Source organism: Hyla sarda, chromosome 5 (genome assembly GCF_029499605.1).
Source record: "Hyla sarda isolate aHylSar1 chromosome 5, aHylSar1.hap1, whole genome shotgun sequence".
NCBI lineage: Eukaryota > Metazoa > Chordata > Amphibia > Anura > Hylidae > Hyla > Hyla sarda.
The window spans coordinates 81226595-81244683 of NC_079193.1; the positions used below are offsets into that span (position 1 = coordinate 81226595).

An 18089-nucleotide genomic window follows, 5' to 3' on the forward strand; every position below is an offset into this window, starting at 1 on the left:
ATGCGGGTGCTGCAGGGAGATCAAGTCTCAGCAGCGGGCCCCCCACAATCAGACATCTTATCCCCTACCCTTTGGATAGGGGATAAAATGTTTTTGCCCCGAATATCCTTTTAATGATGTAATGCTATCCTCCTACCCACTGCAGCATAGCCATGCTGGAAAGGGAGACAACAGTAAAAATTAAAATGCACTACAGATCTTCTGGGTGTGGGTCCTGTGCATGAAAACAAAACAAAGCAGCGCACAGAGATACTAAAAAAAGCCTATTACACAGTATTAAAACTTTGCTTCATAGGCTCAAAGGTTGAAAAAGAGAAAATGATTTAAAAAAAATAAAAATTAAAAAAAATAAAAAAAAAACTTCAATCCTTGTGTCATGGAAATCGTACATTTCTTTTTAGGAAGGTATCTTACTATGTGTGGGATTTTGTAATGATTACCAGTATGTCAGGTTGCTAAATGTCTTTTAGGTAAGATTAGTTTGTGTGGAAGATTCACTTGGGTAAACGTGCATTGCCATGTATAAGGTACACCAAAAAGTGGTGTACAAATGTATTGTTACTATAGTTTGTACATGGCAAATCTATGCCAAAGAACTGTTTTTTTTTTTTGTTTTTTTGTTTTTTCTCATGACGCCAGTGCATCATCCTTTTTATGCTATACAATCCAAAGGTGAACTGCGCCATACTAATAATGATTAAATTGCCCATACGCTACGTTAGTGGGTGCTCCTGCCATTGTCTCTGTGGCAGATTGCTTAATAAGTATTATTTCACTGTATATTAAATTCTCGCATGTTTTCTTGGGTATAATAACTTAATGATGTACATAGGATTTTTTTTCTTTTTTGCCCTTTCTCCCCTTGTTTTTCTAGTTGCTTAATTTATTAATCATGTGATTAAATGGAGAGGATAATATATGAATCCTGTCTACATTTGTGTAGAGTAATCAGATGTCACAAGGATTCTGTGGAAGAATAGTTTCTTGTAATTTACTGCCTCAGTTCATAAGAGATTTCCTCTTATTGCCCCATAATATATATATATATATATATATATATATATATATATATATATATATATATATATAATATACACATACACACACACGTGAAGCATAGCAGCCTGAGCCACATGGTCTTTCAGACTACCTTAGACTTATAACAGTGCAGTAACATGCAGATTTGTAATAAAAACTGCCCAACTCCAAAATTTTTGCAAACTAATATAGTATTAAACTCAGTGGAAACCTTTTTACATCAACTGGTGCCAGAAAGTTAAACAGATTTGTAAAGTACTTGTTAGCGGCAGTATACTACAGAGAAAATTAGTTTATTTTTGGATTTTTCTGTCACAACCACAGTGCTTTCTGCTGATACCTCTGTCCAGAGCAGCATAAGTTTGCTATGGGGATTTTCTCCTGCTCTGGACAGTTCCTGACATGGACACAGGTGTCAGCAGAGAGCACTGTGGTTGTGATAGAAAAGAAATCCAAAAATAAAATTTCCTCCACTAATAAGTACTGGAAGGATTAAGATTTTTTTTTAATAGAAGTCATTTACAAATCTGTTTAACTTTCTGGCACCACTGGAGTACCCCTTTACGCACATCAATACAGCATACAAACTTAATTCACATACAGCTGCCAAGCTCTTTACGAATATAAAAGCGTGCTGCAGGTCTTCCAATCTGCATCTTGCTTTGTTCCCAGGTTTCTTTTAGATTTGCAATGGGTTTTGGCCATTGTTATTCAAACAGTGAAATCTACATCGAAATCTGTGGCAATGCATGGAGAGGCAATCTCAGCAGAGGAAATGATGTGCTGTGTGTGCACATGAAACCTTATGGAGCAACCAGCAGAGAAGACGGCCACTGGTGTAAAGCAATCCTTTTCCTGTATGACTTGCCACATGCCATTTTTATTTCTTGAGATAATTATTTCACTTCTTAAATAAATTAAATAACTAAATTGGAATTAAGTTTGAAACAGCTTTTCTAGTTTCTAAATGCTGGATTTTTTATTTTTTTTCCCCAGTATGTTACTAGTCTAGTTTTGGCACTACTGTGAGGGTCTTGAACATTTAGACTATCGTGGTTGACTTGGTGTGCATTTTGCAGTGATAATGTGCAGTGGTGAAGTACAATGCACACTATTTTTGAAAACCCTTATTCTTGCAAAAGGAGATAAAATATATATTTAAAGGAGATAAAATATATATTTTATTTAATTTTTTATTACTGCTGCTTACTTATAATCGTGCAGCAACACATTTTCTCAATAATTATTGAATACATGTTTTGTTCGATTTCTCTTCTACAGCCTTCTGCTGTGTCCTGTTCACAGTAGACTCCTCAGAAGCAGCATTTGGGGCTTAGTGGAAGATGTATCTAAACCTGTGTAAAAAGAGTGGTGCAGTTGCCCATAGCAACCAATCAGATTGCTTCTTTTATTTTTTAAAGTTATTTTTAAAGAGTCCTCTAAAGAATGAAAGCAGCAATTCGATTGGTTGCTATGGGCAACTGCACCGCTCTTCCTCTACACAGGTTTTGATAAATCTCAACCTTAGGGTTTGAGACTAATATCTTCCCTCCTGACCAAAGCTTCACTTTACCCTGGTTATAAATTGGTTTAAAGTTTTGTTCAAGAGGTAGGGGTTGGATTCATTGGGCTGCTTTTAAGGAATTTCCCTGTAAAGTGGGCACAGCAGAAGGCTGTAGAAGAGTTACTTAAAAATAAATTAAATAAATAAATAAACAAAACATAGGTGGATTTTCCACCCATGCGTCTTTTGATGCTGATTTTCCTACTCATTAATGTTAAAGGGTAGGAAATAAAGCAGAAGAAAATCTGCAGCAAATTGCACACGAGAACGTATCCTAAAGGCTCATTCACATAGGCGGATTTTATTGCAGGATTGCAGCGTATCTCCTGCTGGGGATATGAATGGGGCAGTTTGCAGAAAAGCTAAATACTATGTAAAGTGCAATAAAATTGCCTGTAATACCTTTTTCTGTGATTTGGGTCCCTTCTGGTTTTGGCTTTAAAAAAAAAAAAAAAAAAAAAAAATACACCCCTGACCAAAATTCTTTGTTTCACCTCGCTTAAAAAAATGCATTCAGTGGTGTCTATTGCTTCTTAAATTACAGGCATCTTGCAGATTTAAGCACAGTTGAATGAAATACTAATTATTTGCAAAAATCTCGAATTTTTTTGTGTGTGTGTGCTCGAAGGTGGTAAGTGGAGGCAGCATTTCTTTCAAGGAACTATTTTAGGAAGTTCTATGTAGAAAATAGTGAGATTCTGCATGTACAAACTATCATTTTCACATGCTTTTACATTTCTCGCTTGTGGAACTAAATGAGGGAGGTATAAGAAGATCACACCTAGTTCTGAAAACAATGCTGTATTATCTAAACACTACTTTTTTGAAAAGCATTGTGTGGGAATAGACAAACAAATTCTTTTTTTCCACCTAGATTTAATCAGTTTTGTGTTTTTGATTTGCTTTTTGTTGTTGTTTTTTTTTTTTTTTTTACTTTTTAATGGTACAAACCAACCATGTGAACCCACTAGTGTTTGTGTGTGTGTTTGTCCTGTTTTACACGAAATGTCAAACATTAGATATACAACTTTATACACGGCTCATGAATGACAGATTTTTTGTAATTACTACTTATTATACATTTGTAATGCAATTACCAGGTGCCAGAAAAACACAGCTTAAATATTTAATCAATTCATACCTGCTAACAAACTGGGTCATGGGCACACATGGTGGATCTACTGTGGATTTTCCCTACTGAAAATCTGCTGCAAAGTACAATTGAATGAATATGTTAGTATTTTTCTCGTTTTTCATAAGCCTGGTGACATGTATCAAAAATTGGTGTAGATTAAAAACTATGTTGCAGTTTGTCTGAATTTCGTGTCAAATAGGCTAAAGATTTAACCTTTTTTTTTTTTGGCCAAAAGGAAAAAATGACTTGCAGAATTTCCAAGTTTTTAAGACTTTATTAAGCCATTATGAGGACAAACAAAACATTAATGTAGGTCATGAAAATTAAGGCTTACAAATTTGTGAGCTTTTAGAAAATTTCTGCAGCACTTGGAAGGCCATGCTCCAGTAATGTGCCCAAACATTTTACTGCTATCCAGACACTCTTCTTAAATCCACCAGTTTGAATGTGCTTTTGTGAAAAGAATGGATGAATGGAAGACGTAAGCTTGCCATGTTGCCTGCCTTCCATAGAATGCAGTAGACCACTGCCACCTGGTGACCACATTCTTGCAAGTTATTGACGTTTGTACTTTGTTTTTCTTTTTTTCCATTGAGAATATTCACTATAGAATTCATTCAGCTTAACTAAACCAGTTGTGAAGCAGTGACATGGAGTTTAGTGTGTAAGCAGTCTAGGTGTGTGTGTGTATGTATGTATATATATATATATATATATGTATATGTGTGTATATATATATATATATATATATAGTGTGTGTGTGTGTATATATATATATATATATATATATATATATAGTGTGTGTGTGTGTGTGTATATATATATAGTGTGTGTGTATATATATAGTGTGTATATATATGTATGTATATATATTAATATAAAAATATCATTTATTTTTTTTTTTCCCCCCCACCATAGGGCTTTTAGTGCTTTAACTAGAAGTGTTTTTTGTTTATGGCTTTGTAACCTTAAACTAATATACAAGTTTGTAAGTGAATTTGTCAACACAAAATTACAGTTTTAATACTAGCATCTGTATAATTCTCCATCACTCGCTGGTCCCTGGGAGACGGAGCTGTTAATCTTCACTTGCTCAAGACTTTATCAGGTATTCCAATCTCCACTAATGTAGTTAAACTTCCAGTTAAATATTTTAGCAAACTTATTTTAGAAAATTTGCCTCCTTCTCCTGATAGTCTTGCTCCTTTACTGTCCTTGTTGACCACTTGTTGCCTAGATCAAAGACCACTACTCCACGCCTGACCACTGTTTCTAGAGTGGAGTGGCGGTCTGTAACGTAGGAAACAAAAGGATGAAATGAGAAGGAGGCAAATTTGCTAAATAAATGTATTTGCAAAAATATTGTACTGGATGTGTCCTACAAGGTTAACTCTATAGTGACAGGGTCTGTTCCCCAGGACTGGCGCATAGCAAATGTGGTGCCAATAATTAAAAAGGGGTCAAAAGGTGACCCCAGAAATTATAGGCCTGTTAGATTAATCCCCATTGTATGTAAATTGTACGACTGTTTTATAAGAGATGCTATTTTGGAATATATTGATAAAAATATATGACCCATATCAGCATGGATTTATGAGGGATTGGTCCTGTCAAACTAACCTGATCAGCTGTTATGAGGAGGTGAGCTCCAGACTGGACCAGGGGGAACCGCTGGATGGTGTGTGTGTGTGTGTGTGTGTGTGTGTGTGTGTGTGTGTATATATGGATTTTTCCAAACAATTTTGATACAAAGCCGTATAAAATGAGAAGGATTGGGCTGGGGGAGAATTTGTGCAAGTGGTTAAATAAATGGCTCAGTGATAGGAAACAGAGGGTGGTTATTAATGGTACTTAATCTGATTGGGTGACTGTTACTAGTGGGGTACAACAGGGGTCAGTCTTGGATCCTATTTTGATATATTCATGAATGACCTTTGTAGAGGGGTTGAATAGTAAAGTATCAATATCTGCAGATGATACTAAACTCTGTAAAGCGGTAAACACTATAGAGGACAGTGCACTGTTACAAATGGATCTGGATAGGTTGGAGGTTTGGGCTGAGAAGTGGCTGATGAGGTTGAACACTGATAAATGTAAGGTAATGCACATGGGGAAGAAAAATCCGGGCTGGGATTATGGATTAAATGGGAGAACTCTTGGGACGACTGACATGGAAAAGGACTTGGGAGTCTTAGTTAATAGTAAATTTAGCTGTAGTAACCAGTGTCAGGCAGCTGCGGCCAAGGCAAATAAAATCATGGGGTGCATCAATAGGGGCATAGATGCCCATGACAACGAAATAATTCTACTGATGTACAAATCACTAGTCAGACCACACAGAATACTGTGTACAGTACTGGGCACCAGTGTACAAGAAAGATATATAGTGGAGCTGGAGAGGGTTCAAAGATGGGCAACCAGGGTAATAAGGGGAATGGGAGGACTACAGTACCCAGAAAGATTATCAAAATTGGGGTTATTTAGTGAAGAAAAGAAAAAAGCTTAGGGGAGATCTAATAACTGTATAAATATATCGGAGGACCGTACAGAGATCTATCCCTGGATCTATTTATATCCAGGACTGTATCTATAACAAGGGGGCATACTCTACATTTAGAGGGGAAAAAAGGTTTCTACACCAGCACAGATGGGGGTTCTTTACCCTGAGAATATGGAACTCTCTTCTGGAGGAGGTAGTCATTGTGAACTCAGGAAGAGAGTTCCAAAGGGGTCTGGATACATTTTTGGAGAGTAAAAACATTATAGGTTATGGATACTAGATTTATAGGGACAGAATGTTGATCCAGGGATCTATTCTGATGTCATATTTGGAATCTGGAAGAAATTTTTACCTCTAGTATGAGTTTTTTTTTTTTTTTTTTTTGCCTTCCTCTTGATCAACTCAGTAGGGTTATAGGTTGAACTTGATGGACTCTGGTCTTTTTTCAACCTTATGAACTATGTTAGGCTGGGTTCACTTCACATTTTTGCAATACAGTTCCCGTATACGTTATCAATTTGAAAAACGTGTGGAACCATATTGAAAACCGTATGCCAAAAGATGCGTTCGTTTGTGTCCATTTTGCATCCTGTATGGTTTTGTCAGTTTTTTTTCCCATACCCAAAACCGTAGCCTACCACTGTTTTTTTATTTTTATATTTATTTTTCTTTTTCTTTTGGTCCGGGTGAAAAAGTATTGAAACATATATATACTTTTTTATTTATTTATTTTTTACATGGGAGTCAATTGGAACCGTATGTGCGTACGGTTTTAACCATACGGTTTTTGCCTTGGCACAGTTTTTTTTCTTGGAATTTGAAAGTGAAACCTTATTCATAATGGAGTGAAAAGTTCAAAAACATAGACGTTATTTTTTTCTCAAACAGATGCAACCGGACATCATTTTTCAAACCGTATACGGATTAAAATTTGTACACACGTTTTTGTATAGTAGGGTTTTGAGGAATTAGTTTATCAAAAACCTGATAGGGGAACTGTATTGCAAAAACGTGGTGTGAATCGAGCCTTTCTATGTTACTAGGAGATGGAAATACTCCTGTGAAACTGGGAGAATTATTAAGCTGTCTATAGTAAGATTCTATTTTTCTCACATCAACCAGTAAGCGCTCAGCTCTCATTTTAACAGAGCAGTATGAGAAATTTAAAGCTGATCCGTGAATGGTTGCCATAATACAGCTTGATAAATCTCCATGGAAGGGTGGTTTTGTTGTATTTTGGAGAACTAGTAGGTGAGACATATGGGGTCAACCACTAGGTTTTAAAAGTAACCAAAACACCCAGTGTGAACTTGTAGAAAAAGTGTTAAGAATGATGACCTTGTAAATGATCCTTACACAGATGCAGCTTTTTACACTTAGGGGCCCCATACACTTTTGGGGACATTTATGTTGTACACTCCTAGCATACATTGGCATCAAATGGGTAATTTGACATGTACTGTTGGATATGTACAATCTTGCCATCATTAACAAACCAGATTAAGCCTATTTGTGACTGTTTTGGTTGTTGTTGTCTGTAAACAATTTTAGTATTTTTTTTTTTTATTTAAAGCTTTTTAAACTCTGAAAAATTGCTTGTGAAGTAGCCTTAAGGGAATGATCACACACAGTAGATTAGTTTTACAGATTTCTGTGATTGGCTCATTCATCTTAATTCTTGCTTAAATCTCTGTGTGTTCGTGTCTGAATGGGGCTGTTTATGCAGCAAACTGTTTTTCGGATCTGCTGCTTGTGTACTATGTGGGTAGGGCCACATGTAGCATTTTTGCTGCAGCTTTTCATTAATCCGGTTTTACACAGCAGAATTTCTGCACTGAATTCTGCCAATTCACTTCAATAAAAATTCTGCAGCAGAAATTTTGCTGTGTGAATTAGACAGCGGAATCCCATTGAAGTGTATTGGCTATAAATTCATTCAGAATTCAGTGCCATGTGAACCTGCCTTATTTTGATCTATTGCAGATTATTTTTTTTTTACTTTTTTATCCATTTCAATGATAGTCAAAAACAGCAATAAATCTGCAGTTTTTTTATTTGCCGAATCTGCACCAAAATCTACAACATGTGGATGTACCATATTAGTTTACTCCTATTCAATTAGCTGCCATTAAAGGGAATGTGTATATCTTTATCCTTTTTTATTTTTATTTTTTTTATTTTTTTTTAGTTTTAAAGGGGTATTCCAGGCAAAAACTTTATATTTATCTATCAACTGGCTCCGGAAAGTTAAACAGATTTGTAAATTACTTCTATTAAAAAATCTTAATCCTTCCAATAGTTATTAACTTCTGAAGTTTTCTGTCTAACTGCTCAATGATGATGTCACGTCCCGGGAGCTGTGCATGATGGGAGAATATCCCCATAAGAGCTGGACAGCTCCCGGGACGTGAGTCATCAGAAAGCAGTTAGACAGAAAACAGCAACTAAACTTCAGAAGCTAATAACTATTGGAAGGATTAAGATTTTTTTAATAGAAGTAATTTACAAATCTATAATATAGAAGAGTTGAAGAGGCTCTTGTCTGACTCCCCACCAAATAAACCCGGGCTACCTAATTAGACACCTATACCCAAGGTGTCAGATTGTAGTTTGTCTGTAGAAATATATATATTAGGGCTCAGGGTTTGAGACAACTGGACAACAGTGTAGTGTGAAAGGAGCCTTATTCTGTCCTGTCAAAAAAAAAAAAAAAATTTTTTTTATTTATTTATTTGGACAATGCAAATTTTTAGCAATCAACTTATATACTTTTAAAATGGAAAAAATTACTAAAATATCAGTTTAAATATGACTATAGACTAATAAAACAGTAATCTGAAAAAAATAAAAATAAAAAATTAAATAAAACTGACGTTATGTTCACCCGCACTAAGCCCAATACACTGGGTTATTGTGCGGATGAACAGCATTAAAAAGAGAGGGTTACTTACATAATTCTGTCCAACCCTCTCCGTAGTGGCTTGCCGAGCTCCTCTATACGCAGTGCTATGCCCGCCCATCTGATGAATATTAAAATTTCTTAACTTTTTTTTTTTTTTAAGCCTTGTGACAGGAGAGTGGAGAAAAGGGCACTCCGGTGGGAAAACTCTAAATTTTTTTATTTATCAACTGGTACTAGAAAGTTACAGATTTGAAAATTACTTCTATTAAAAAATCCCTAATCCTTCCAGTACTTATTAGCGGCTGTATACTACAGAGGAAATTTATTTTCTTTTTGGATTTCTATTTTGTCACGACCACAGTGCCCTCTGCTGACACCTTTGTCCATTTTAGGAACTGTCCAGAGCAGCATATGTTTGCTATGGGGATTTTCTCCTACTCTGGACCATTCCTGACATGGACAAAGGTTTCAGCAGAGAGTACTGTGGTCGTGACAGAAAAGAAATACCAAAATTAAATAATTTCCTCTGTAGTATACAGCAGCAAATAGGTACTGGAAGGATTAAGATTTTTTTAATAGAAGTAATTTACAAATCTGTTTACATTTCTGACACAATTTGATTTTAAAATAAATGAAATAAATACATTTAAACATTTTTTCCACCAGAGTACCCCTTTTAAAATGCTGATGCCTGTTCATCATCAGATGTAGTCTACTGGCATGTGTAGCCAGCCATTTTAGGCTGAGGACAGGCTGACTGCAGTTATATTTTATTAGACTGACAGCCAATAACTGTTCTTACGAATGCTACTTACTCACATGCCTCCGGAAGCCATTACATACAGATCTGACTGATAAGCAGCACTTTAAAGGGTTTACTCTAACCTTTAGATGTGCCTGCTCGGAGCGGCAATGCACCGCTATGAGCAGACACGCTGCGATGTGCAAGTCACTGCGCGCTTGCGCATTATACTCGCACATCGCGGCTGCTCTCGGCTTAGCTCGGGGAGCGACCCCTGATGTGTGCGAGTACACTACACATGCACGACGACTAGCACATCGCAGCAGTGTGTCTGCTCGTATCGGTGTAGTGCCGCTCCGAGCAGGCACATCTAAAGGCACGCGGTAGGGGTCCTTCGCTGTGGATCCGCTCGTCTGAACGTACCCTTAGGCTAGGTTTCCACACAGGTTATTTTTTCTGGCGTTTTTTGGAAAACTGCCACTGCAGTTTTTGAGTAAAAGCCAGAAGTGTATATAAATGGAATGGTAAATATCAAAGACAGACTTATACTTTTTTCTTTCTACTAGATCCACTTCTGGCTTTGGTACAAAAACTGCAGTGACCATTTTCCAAAAAACGCCAGAATAAAACCTTTGTGGAAACCTATCCTAAAGGCGACTGTTAGACCTGCAGCCTTAATTTCTAATAACCAAAAAAATAAACTTGACTACTTTTTTTTTGTAAATGCTATGTGACCACTTCTGTTCTGTGTTGGTACTGCTGGATTATTATTGTGGTTGGTAAGAATGACACATATTGATTTTGTAGATTTAAGTGTGTGCAAAAAAACTAAATAAAAAAAATTAAATTTTTTTTTTTTGTACAATAATTTCATAGATAACGGTCAATAGGTATTAATTGCTCATGTTTTAAGATTGGTTTACCGTATATACTCGAGTATAAGCCTAGTTTTTCAGCACGATTTTTCGTGCTGAAAACGCCCCCCTCGGCTTATACACGAGTGAACAAAAAAAACGTTTTTGGCTTTAGCTGTGAGGGGATGGTCCCGGCCTGTCCACCTGTCAATCCCTTATCAGTGGTCTTCAACCTGCGGACCTCCAGATGTTGCAAAACTACAACTCCCAGCATGCCCGGACAGCCAACGGCTGTCCGGGCATGCTGGGAGTTATAGCTTTGAAACATCTGGAGGTCCGCAGGTTGAAGACAACTGAGAAGGGATTGACAGGCGGTGATGATGAGGGGGTGTTAATGACGGGGGTCTGGATGATGACAGGGGGGGATGATGACATGGGGGGATGATGTATTTCCCACCCTAGGCTTATAGTCGAGTCAATAACTTTTCCTGGGTTTTTGGGGTGAAATTAGGGGCCTCGGCTTATTTTCGGGTCGGCTTATACTTGAGTATATACGGTAATTTAAAATTATATTGCTACATAGGGGTTTCTTTAAAAAATAGTTAGACTAATGTCTGATTTAAAATATTTTAGATTTTGTGTTCTGTGGCTGGAGATCCAGATGGTGAGCAGTGCAGACAGTAGTCAGCGCTGGGACCACATTGCTGTCCCCATAAACGGCAGTGCATTTCTGAGTCTGTCCCTCTCAAAGAATGAACATTCTTTTGCCAATCTGCTCAGAATTGCATTGCCATCTATGGGGATGGCAATGTGATCCTACCGCAGATTATTGTCTGCACTGGCTGCCACAATTACAGCCCGTGATTCCATTCGTGTGAACCCAGCCTTAAAGTTTTCTTAAAATAAGCGTTTTTGTGCTCTTGTAGCATATTGCTACAAAGTCTGTACATGTGTAGGACAGCCCTTCCTTTTACACCTAATGTTGTAAGGAAATTACCTATTGTTTAAATCAAGTTTTTATGTTAACCATATTTTTGGTGATGTTTTTTTCTTTGTATTGGAAAATAATGCTGACCTCTCAAGTCACTTTCCAGCAGTCTCCTTATTACCCTTATAGACAAAAATACAGTAAAAGATGACACAAATGTCAAAAGATGACACAGCCCTCACAGTGCACACCTAGTATCCTTTCCCATTCATGTCAATAGGATAGCTCCTGTCTATTGTTGTCTATGGCCCATGGGACTTTATGTAAAGCATATTGCTAAATACTAATAAAAACAGCTCCGGAAACAGAATAGTGGGCTAAAAAAAGTTTCAGTATTTGGCTCTAAACCAGCGGTCTCCAAAGTATGCAGGGAGTTGTAGTTTTGCAACATGTGAAGGTCCACATTTTGGAGACAACTGCTATAATCTGTTTAAACAAAATAATTTGTTCTAGGCTAGACATTCACTTTAAGTTGTCCTTTCTGTAGGGATCTAATATTTCACAAAGATGGAATACAAAAATTTATATAAATTAAATTAATTAAATGAATAAACAAAAAAATACACTGGGACCCTCCCTTTTATTTTTATTTAAATACATTTTTTTTTTGTCTTTACATTTTTTCTTCACAGTATATTGTACATTTTTGTAAAAAAAAAATTGTGACACATTACAGATTGCTTTTTTTTTTTTCCCACCCCACTCAAAACTGTTAAGCAGGAGATTGCTTTTTATCTCTGCTGTACACAATTGTGTTCTTATTAATTTGTACTAATATGAAGCAGTTGAAGGAATACAGTGGAAATTATTATTTTTTGTTTAAAACGAGTGCCATAAAGTTAAACAGATTTGTAAATGACTTCTATATAAACAATGTTAATACTTCCATTACCTATCTGCCGCTATATACTACAGGTTGTCTAGTTGTTTTTTATTTTTTATTTTTGGCTGACCACAGTGCTCTCTTCTGACACTTCTGTCCGTCTCAGGAACTGTCCAGAATAGGAGCATATCGCTATAGCAAACCTCTCCTGCTCTGGACAGTTCCTGACAGACAGAGGTGTCAGCAGAGAGCACTGTGTTCAGACCGAGAAGAACTACACAACTTCCTCTGTATTATACAGGAGCTGATAAGTACCAGAAGGCTTAAGATCTTTATTTAAAAAAGTAATTTACAAATCTGTTTAACTTTATGCCACCAGTAGTTACCCCTTTTTTAGGTATTACGGTTCTCCAATAAGTTACATTGTACATGCAACCAATGTTCACCTGAACTGCATATTTTTAGTTGATGAGTTTGTATATTTTTAGTTGAGTTTGCAGTTTAGTTGAGTTGAGTTATTGTTTTTGTTTTTTTTTTCTTTAAGGGTTGTTGTGTGTTTTTTTTTTTTATATTTTTTTTTTGTTTGCATTGAATTTTTTTGAGTTGAGGGACATTTTAGTTTGAACAATGTGTTTTTTTTTTTTTGCGCAAGTACACTAAAGAAGGCTGTGAAATAAAAAATGTGTAAGAAAGCATTTTTTTTTCTAGAGCTCTGCTTAGGGTGGTGTAGATTTGGGAATTTTTGGTGGGTTTGCACTGTATTTGTGTGTTTTTTTTTTTATTTTTTTGTTTTTTTTTATGCACATGATACTCATAACCACTGCATGCACAAATGCCTAGCTAGTGACTTTTGTTGAAAGCATGGTGCAAACAGATGTTTGAGAAATAAAAAAAAAAAATTGTGAATAAAAGATTAGAAAATATACACGCAAAATTACACTCAGTCCAAAACCAATGTAATAGAGAAGTATGCTAAATATCCACTAGAAACCTCAACTTTTTTTGTGCCAAAATACTTTTTGTAGTGCTTAGCACCTTACCATTGTGGGGCTTGAAATTCATAATTTCATTTTTATGGGTAAAATCTGATTGGTACAGTGATTTTAGTAGTCAAATAGCATCCCAAAACCTGTGTGAAATGGATTTACTTATCCGAAGTTGCATATTACTAGTAGAATATGCACAGATTTTACATTGTCAAGAAGTTTCTATTTACTAGTATATTGTAACTTTTGAGTCTGGAATATAGAGAGTGAAAATACTGTCTATGTATATTTTGCATGTGCATTCTTGGGAATCCCAGGGAGTATGTGGCATTTCAGGCATTTGCTTGTTCATCTTTTAAACACACTGTTCAGCAGGCACTTCACTACCGCAAATGTCTGGCTGTAATTCTACATAAGAAATGTCTCTTTGCAGACTCCTTAACCAGAGAAGCACCAGACGTGAGTCATCTACATTGTTGAGTTCTGTAGCCCACCAGAGTGATTATCCTGTAAAAGAAAGCATGACTTGTAGGGAAGGGGCCGGACAAAACCCTTTCCCCTCCCCAAACATGGGTGGGGGGGGGGGGGGAGGAGGATTGGGGGCGGTTAGAGAAAGGGGTCCGGATGGATATGAAGTGAGCTAATTGAATGATTTCAACTTCAAAGACCAGGAATGATAGGAATTCCGCTGCAATTGTATGCGATCCATTAGCTCATAGACAGTCAGAACTCGCTTAGTATTTTATATATATAATATAATCATAATATATAATATCTGTGAAGTACAAGTCACTTTTAAGATGTCTGCATGTCTATGCAACGACTTTTGTTCATTAATGTAACATTAATTTTCTTCTTTCCTTTTGGCTTAGGAGTCGGAAGCTACAAATCCGAAATATACCACCACATCTACAGTGGGAGGTATGTATGTCTTCTGTCTTTTATATACCGTATTTATGTTTTAGCTTTTGATTAACTCTTGAGTTTCTTACTGCATGCAAAACCCACCTAAAGTGCTTTTGTAGAAGTAGGTCTGCTTCTCTCTCAAGTGTCCATGCATACATTGAATTTTGGAAGGCTTTTTTGGGTGTCTTTTGTCAGCAGTGGCAATCTGTCTGTTTGCGGTCGTTGCAAGTAGAAATCTCCGACCACTTTGGTCCATGAGATTAAAATGAATGCTATGAAGAAATTGAGTAACATAAAATGTGTCCACTTTTTGTCGCTAAGGGTGCCTTTCTATGAACAGAGATCTGACCAGTTTCTGTCCGGTATAAATCTAAATTGATGTCTGTGGATTTGTCTCATTTGGCAGAAAACTGATCTAATGTGGTTTAAAAAAAAAAACCTGCATTTCACATTTGTAGTGTGTACCACTAATAAGAAGACAAAGAATAAAATAACAAAGCATAATTTTTTTTTTTTTTTTATTGTAATCATGATAAAAATGCAGATTATGGCTGCAAACAAAGTACATGGATTGATGGCAAAAAACCACTGCAGTCGAATACTACGATGGTAAATGTGAATATGCAGTCATATATTGATTTATATAGTAAAATAAAATGGACATAGTGCCATATCTGTGGTGTATAGGGATAATTGCATTCTATGTTCATAGACATGTATTCTCTTTTCAGTGGTTTTTGCCCATCACTCCATGAACTTTGGGATATATTTATCAAAACTAGTGTAGAGGAAGAGTGGCGCAGTTGCCCATAATAACCAATGAGATTGCTTCTTTTTTTAACAAGGCTTCTAAAAAATGAAAGACGCAATCAGGTTGCTGTGGACAACTGCTCCACTCTTCCTCTGCACCAAATTTTTATAAATCTTCCCCTGTGTTTTTTTTTTTTTTTGTATTTTTATCATAGTTACAATAAAATGATATATATATATTTTTCTGGTAGATTTTGTTCTGTCTTCTTATTGATGGTACTAGTTTAATATCCTTTGGCATAAGAGTTTTGCATATTTATATGCCCAATCTTGTAGGTGTCGCATTGTAGCATACAAACAGCAGGTTTCCGTTTAGAAAGATCATAAAAGGCACGGAAGATGAGTTGGTACGATCTTAAAAAATATGTGGGTGTAAAGAACAGATAATCTCCTTTTGTAAGATCACTTATAGGTCTGGTGTATGTGTAAACTCCTCTTACGAGTTGAACTATATTTATAATTTTTTTTTCTTGAATGCAAAATTGTGCATTCTAAATAGTTGTTTTTTAAAGATTTTACTATTTATCATGCTGCTTTTGGGCTCAAAGGGGGAGATTTATCAAATCTAGTGCAAAGGAAAAGTTGCCCATAGCAACCAATCAGATGGCTTCTTTAATTTTGTAGAGGCCTTGTTAAAAATGAAAGAAGCGATCTGATTGGTTGCTATGGGCAACTTGACAGCTTTTCCTCTGCACAGGTTTTGATAAATCTCCCCCTTTGCTCTTTTAGTATTAGAGATAACTGGAAGCGGGAGGGAGTTGTACACAGCAGCTCTGTTTGGACAGCTGGTAGAACATACTTGGAGGGCAGCTCATGCAGGCTGTAAATAGTGAGGGAAGCACACACAAGGCAGTTTGCAGGGGAGAATATAGGCTATGAAAAAGAGCTTTTGCATCAAATTATAGACTCCTGTATATCAAACTTTGGCGCTTTCCCAAAAATACATATTACCGCCTAACTCGTGTGGTATCTTATAAGCCTTACAGTGCTTCCCTGGGAAACAAATTATACAAAGTAGATCTCCTCTAGTGCTGTCTAGTGTGGAAGGACACACCTACCTGAGAACACTGGCTGTAAACAAAATATTGGGGATTGAAAAATGAGTAACAATTCAGCTTAGTGTAACAGTTTTAACTTAAGGTAACTACTAATAAAAAGTGTGTGTGTGTGTGTAGATCTATAATATATTTATGAATGAAGCATTTTCCTCAGAAAGGGGCACCGCTTCCGGTGTACGGAAATTCAAAAAGGCCATTAGCACTCCGCGGGTTACTGGGTAAAGGAATATGCAAAGCAGCTCATCACACCACCTTCTCAGGTAGTATACTCTAGAATCAGCTTTAGCTCCAGTTACGGAGTCTCAAAAACTGATTGGGTTTTATGCCAAGCCAGAATTCTCCCCAGAAGGGAAGAAGACCCATCTGTAGACAGCTGTTTCGGGTTGTTAGACCCTCGTCCGTACAGAGCAGGGTGATCTGGCTTGGCAGAACAGAGTGATCAGCCAAGCCAGATCACCCTGCTCTGTACGGACGAGGTGCAACAACCTCAAAATAGCTGTCTACAGATAGGTCGTCTTCCCTTCTGGGGAGAATTCTAGCTTTGCATAAAACCCAATCGGTTCCGCAACTGGAGCTAAAGCAGTTTCTAGGGCACGCTACCTGAGAAGGTGGTGTGATGAGCTGCTTTGCATATGTGTGTGTATAGTCATGGCTGTAAATTTTGGCACCCTGAAATTTTTCTAGAAAATGAAGTATTTCTCACAGAAAAGGATTGCAGTAACACATGTTTTGCTATACATGTTCCCTGTGTATTGGAACTAAACCATAAAAGGGAGGGGGGAAAAACGCACCAAACTCCAAAAATGGGCTGGACAAAATTATTGGCATCCTTTCAAAATTGTGGAAAAATAAGATTGTTTCAAGCATGTGATGCTCCTTTAAACTCACCTGGGGTAAGTAACAGGTGTGGGCAATATAAAAATCACACCTGAAAGCAGATAAAAAGGAGAGAAGTTCACTTAGTATTTGCATTGTGTGTGTGTGTGTGTGCCACACTAAGCATGGACAACAGAAAGAGAAGAGAACTGTTTGAGGACTTGAGAACCAAAATTGTGGAAAAATATCAACAATCTAAAGGTTACAAGTCCATCTCCAGAGATCTAGATTTGCCTTTGTCCACAGTGTGCAACATTATCAAGAAGTTTACAACCCATGGCACTGTAGCTAATCTCCCTGGGCATGGATGTAAGAGAAAAATGTATGAAAGGTGTCAACCCAGGATAGTCTGGATGGTGGATAAGCAGCCCCAAACAAGTTCCAAAGATATTCAAGCTGTCCTGCAGGCTCAGTGTCAGCGCAAACTATCCGTCGACATTTAAATCTAATGAAATGCTATGGCAGGAAACCCAGGAGGACCCCACTGCTGACACAGAGACCTTAAAAAAAGCAAGACTACATTTTGCCAAAATGAACTTGAGTAAGGCAAAATCCTTCTGGGAAAACGTCTTGTGGACAGATGAGGCCAAGATCGAGCTTTTTGGTAAAGCACATCATTCTACTGTTTACAGAAAATGGAATGAGGCCTACAAAGAAAAGAACACTGTACCTACAGTGAAATATGGTGGAGGTTCCTATGATGTTTTGGGGTTGTTTTGCTGCCTCTGGCACTGGGTGCCTTGAATGTGTACAAAGCATCATGAAATCTGAGGATTACCAATGGATTTTGTGTCGCACTGTACAGCCCAGTTTCAGAAAGCTGGGTTTGTGTCTGAGATCTTGGGTCTTCCAGCAGGACAATGACCCCAAACATACGTCAAAAAGCACCCAGAAATGGAAGGCAACA

At 37.0% G+C, this 18089-nt stretch overlaps 1 protein-coding gene across 3 annotated transcripts in view; it reads left to right on the forward strand.

Moving 5' to 3' along the window:
- Positions 1-18089, forward strand: part of IGF2BP3 (insulin like growth factor 2 mRNA binding protein 3) — a 108809-nt gene that overhangs the window by 29332 nt on the left and 61388 nt on the right. For all 3 annotated transcript variants that reach the window (XM_056519792.1, XM_056519793.1, XM_056519791.1), the window contains exon 3: positions 14405-14453. In XM_056519792.1, the coding sequence (XP_056375767.1) occupies positions 14405-14453 (49 nt within the window). The remainder of the gene's footprint in view (positions 1-14404; positions 14454-18089) is intronic.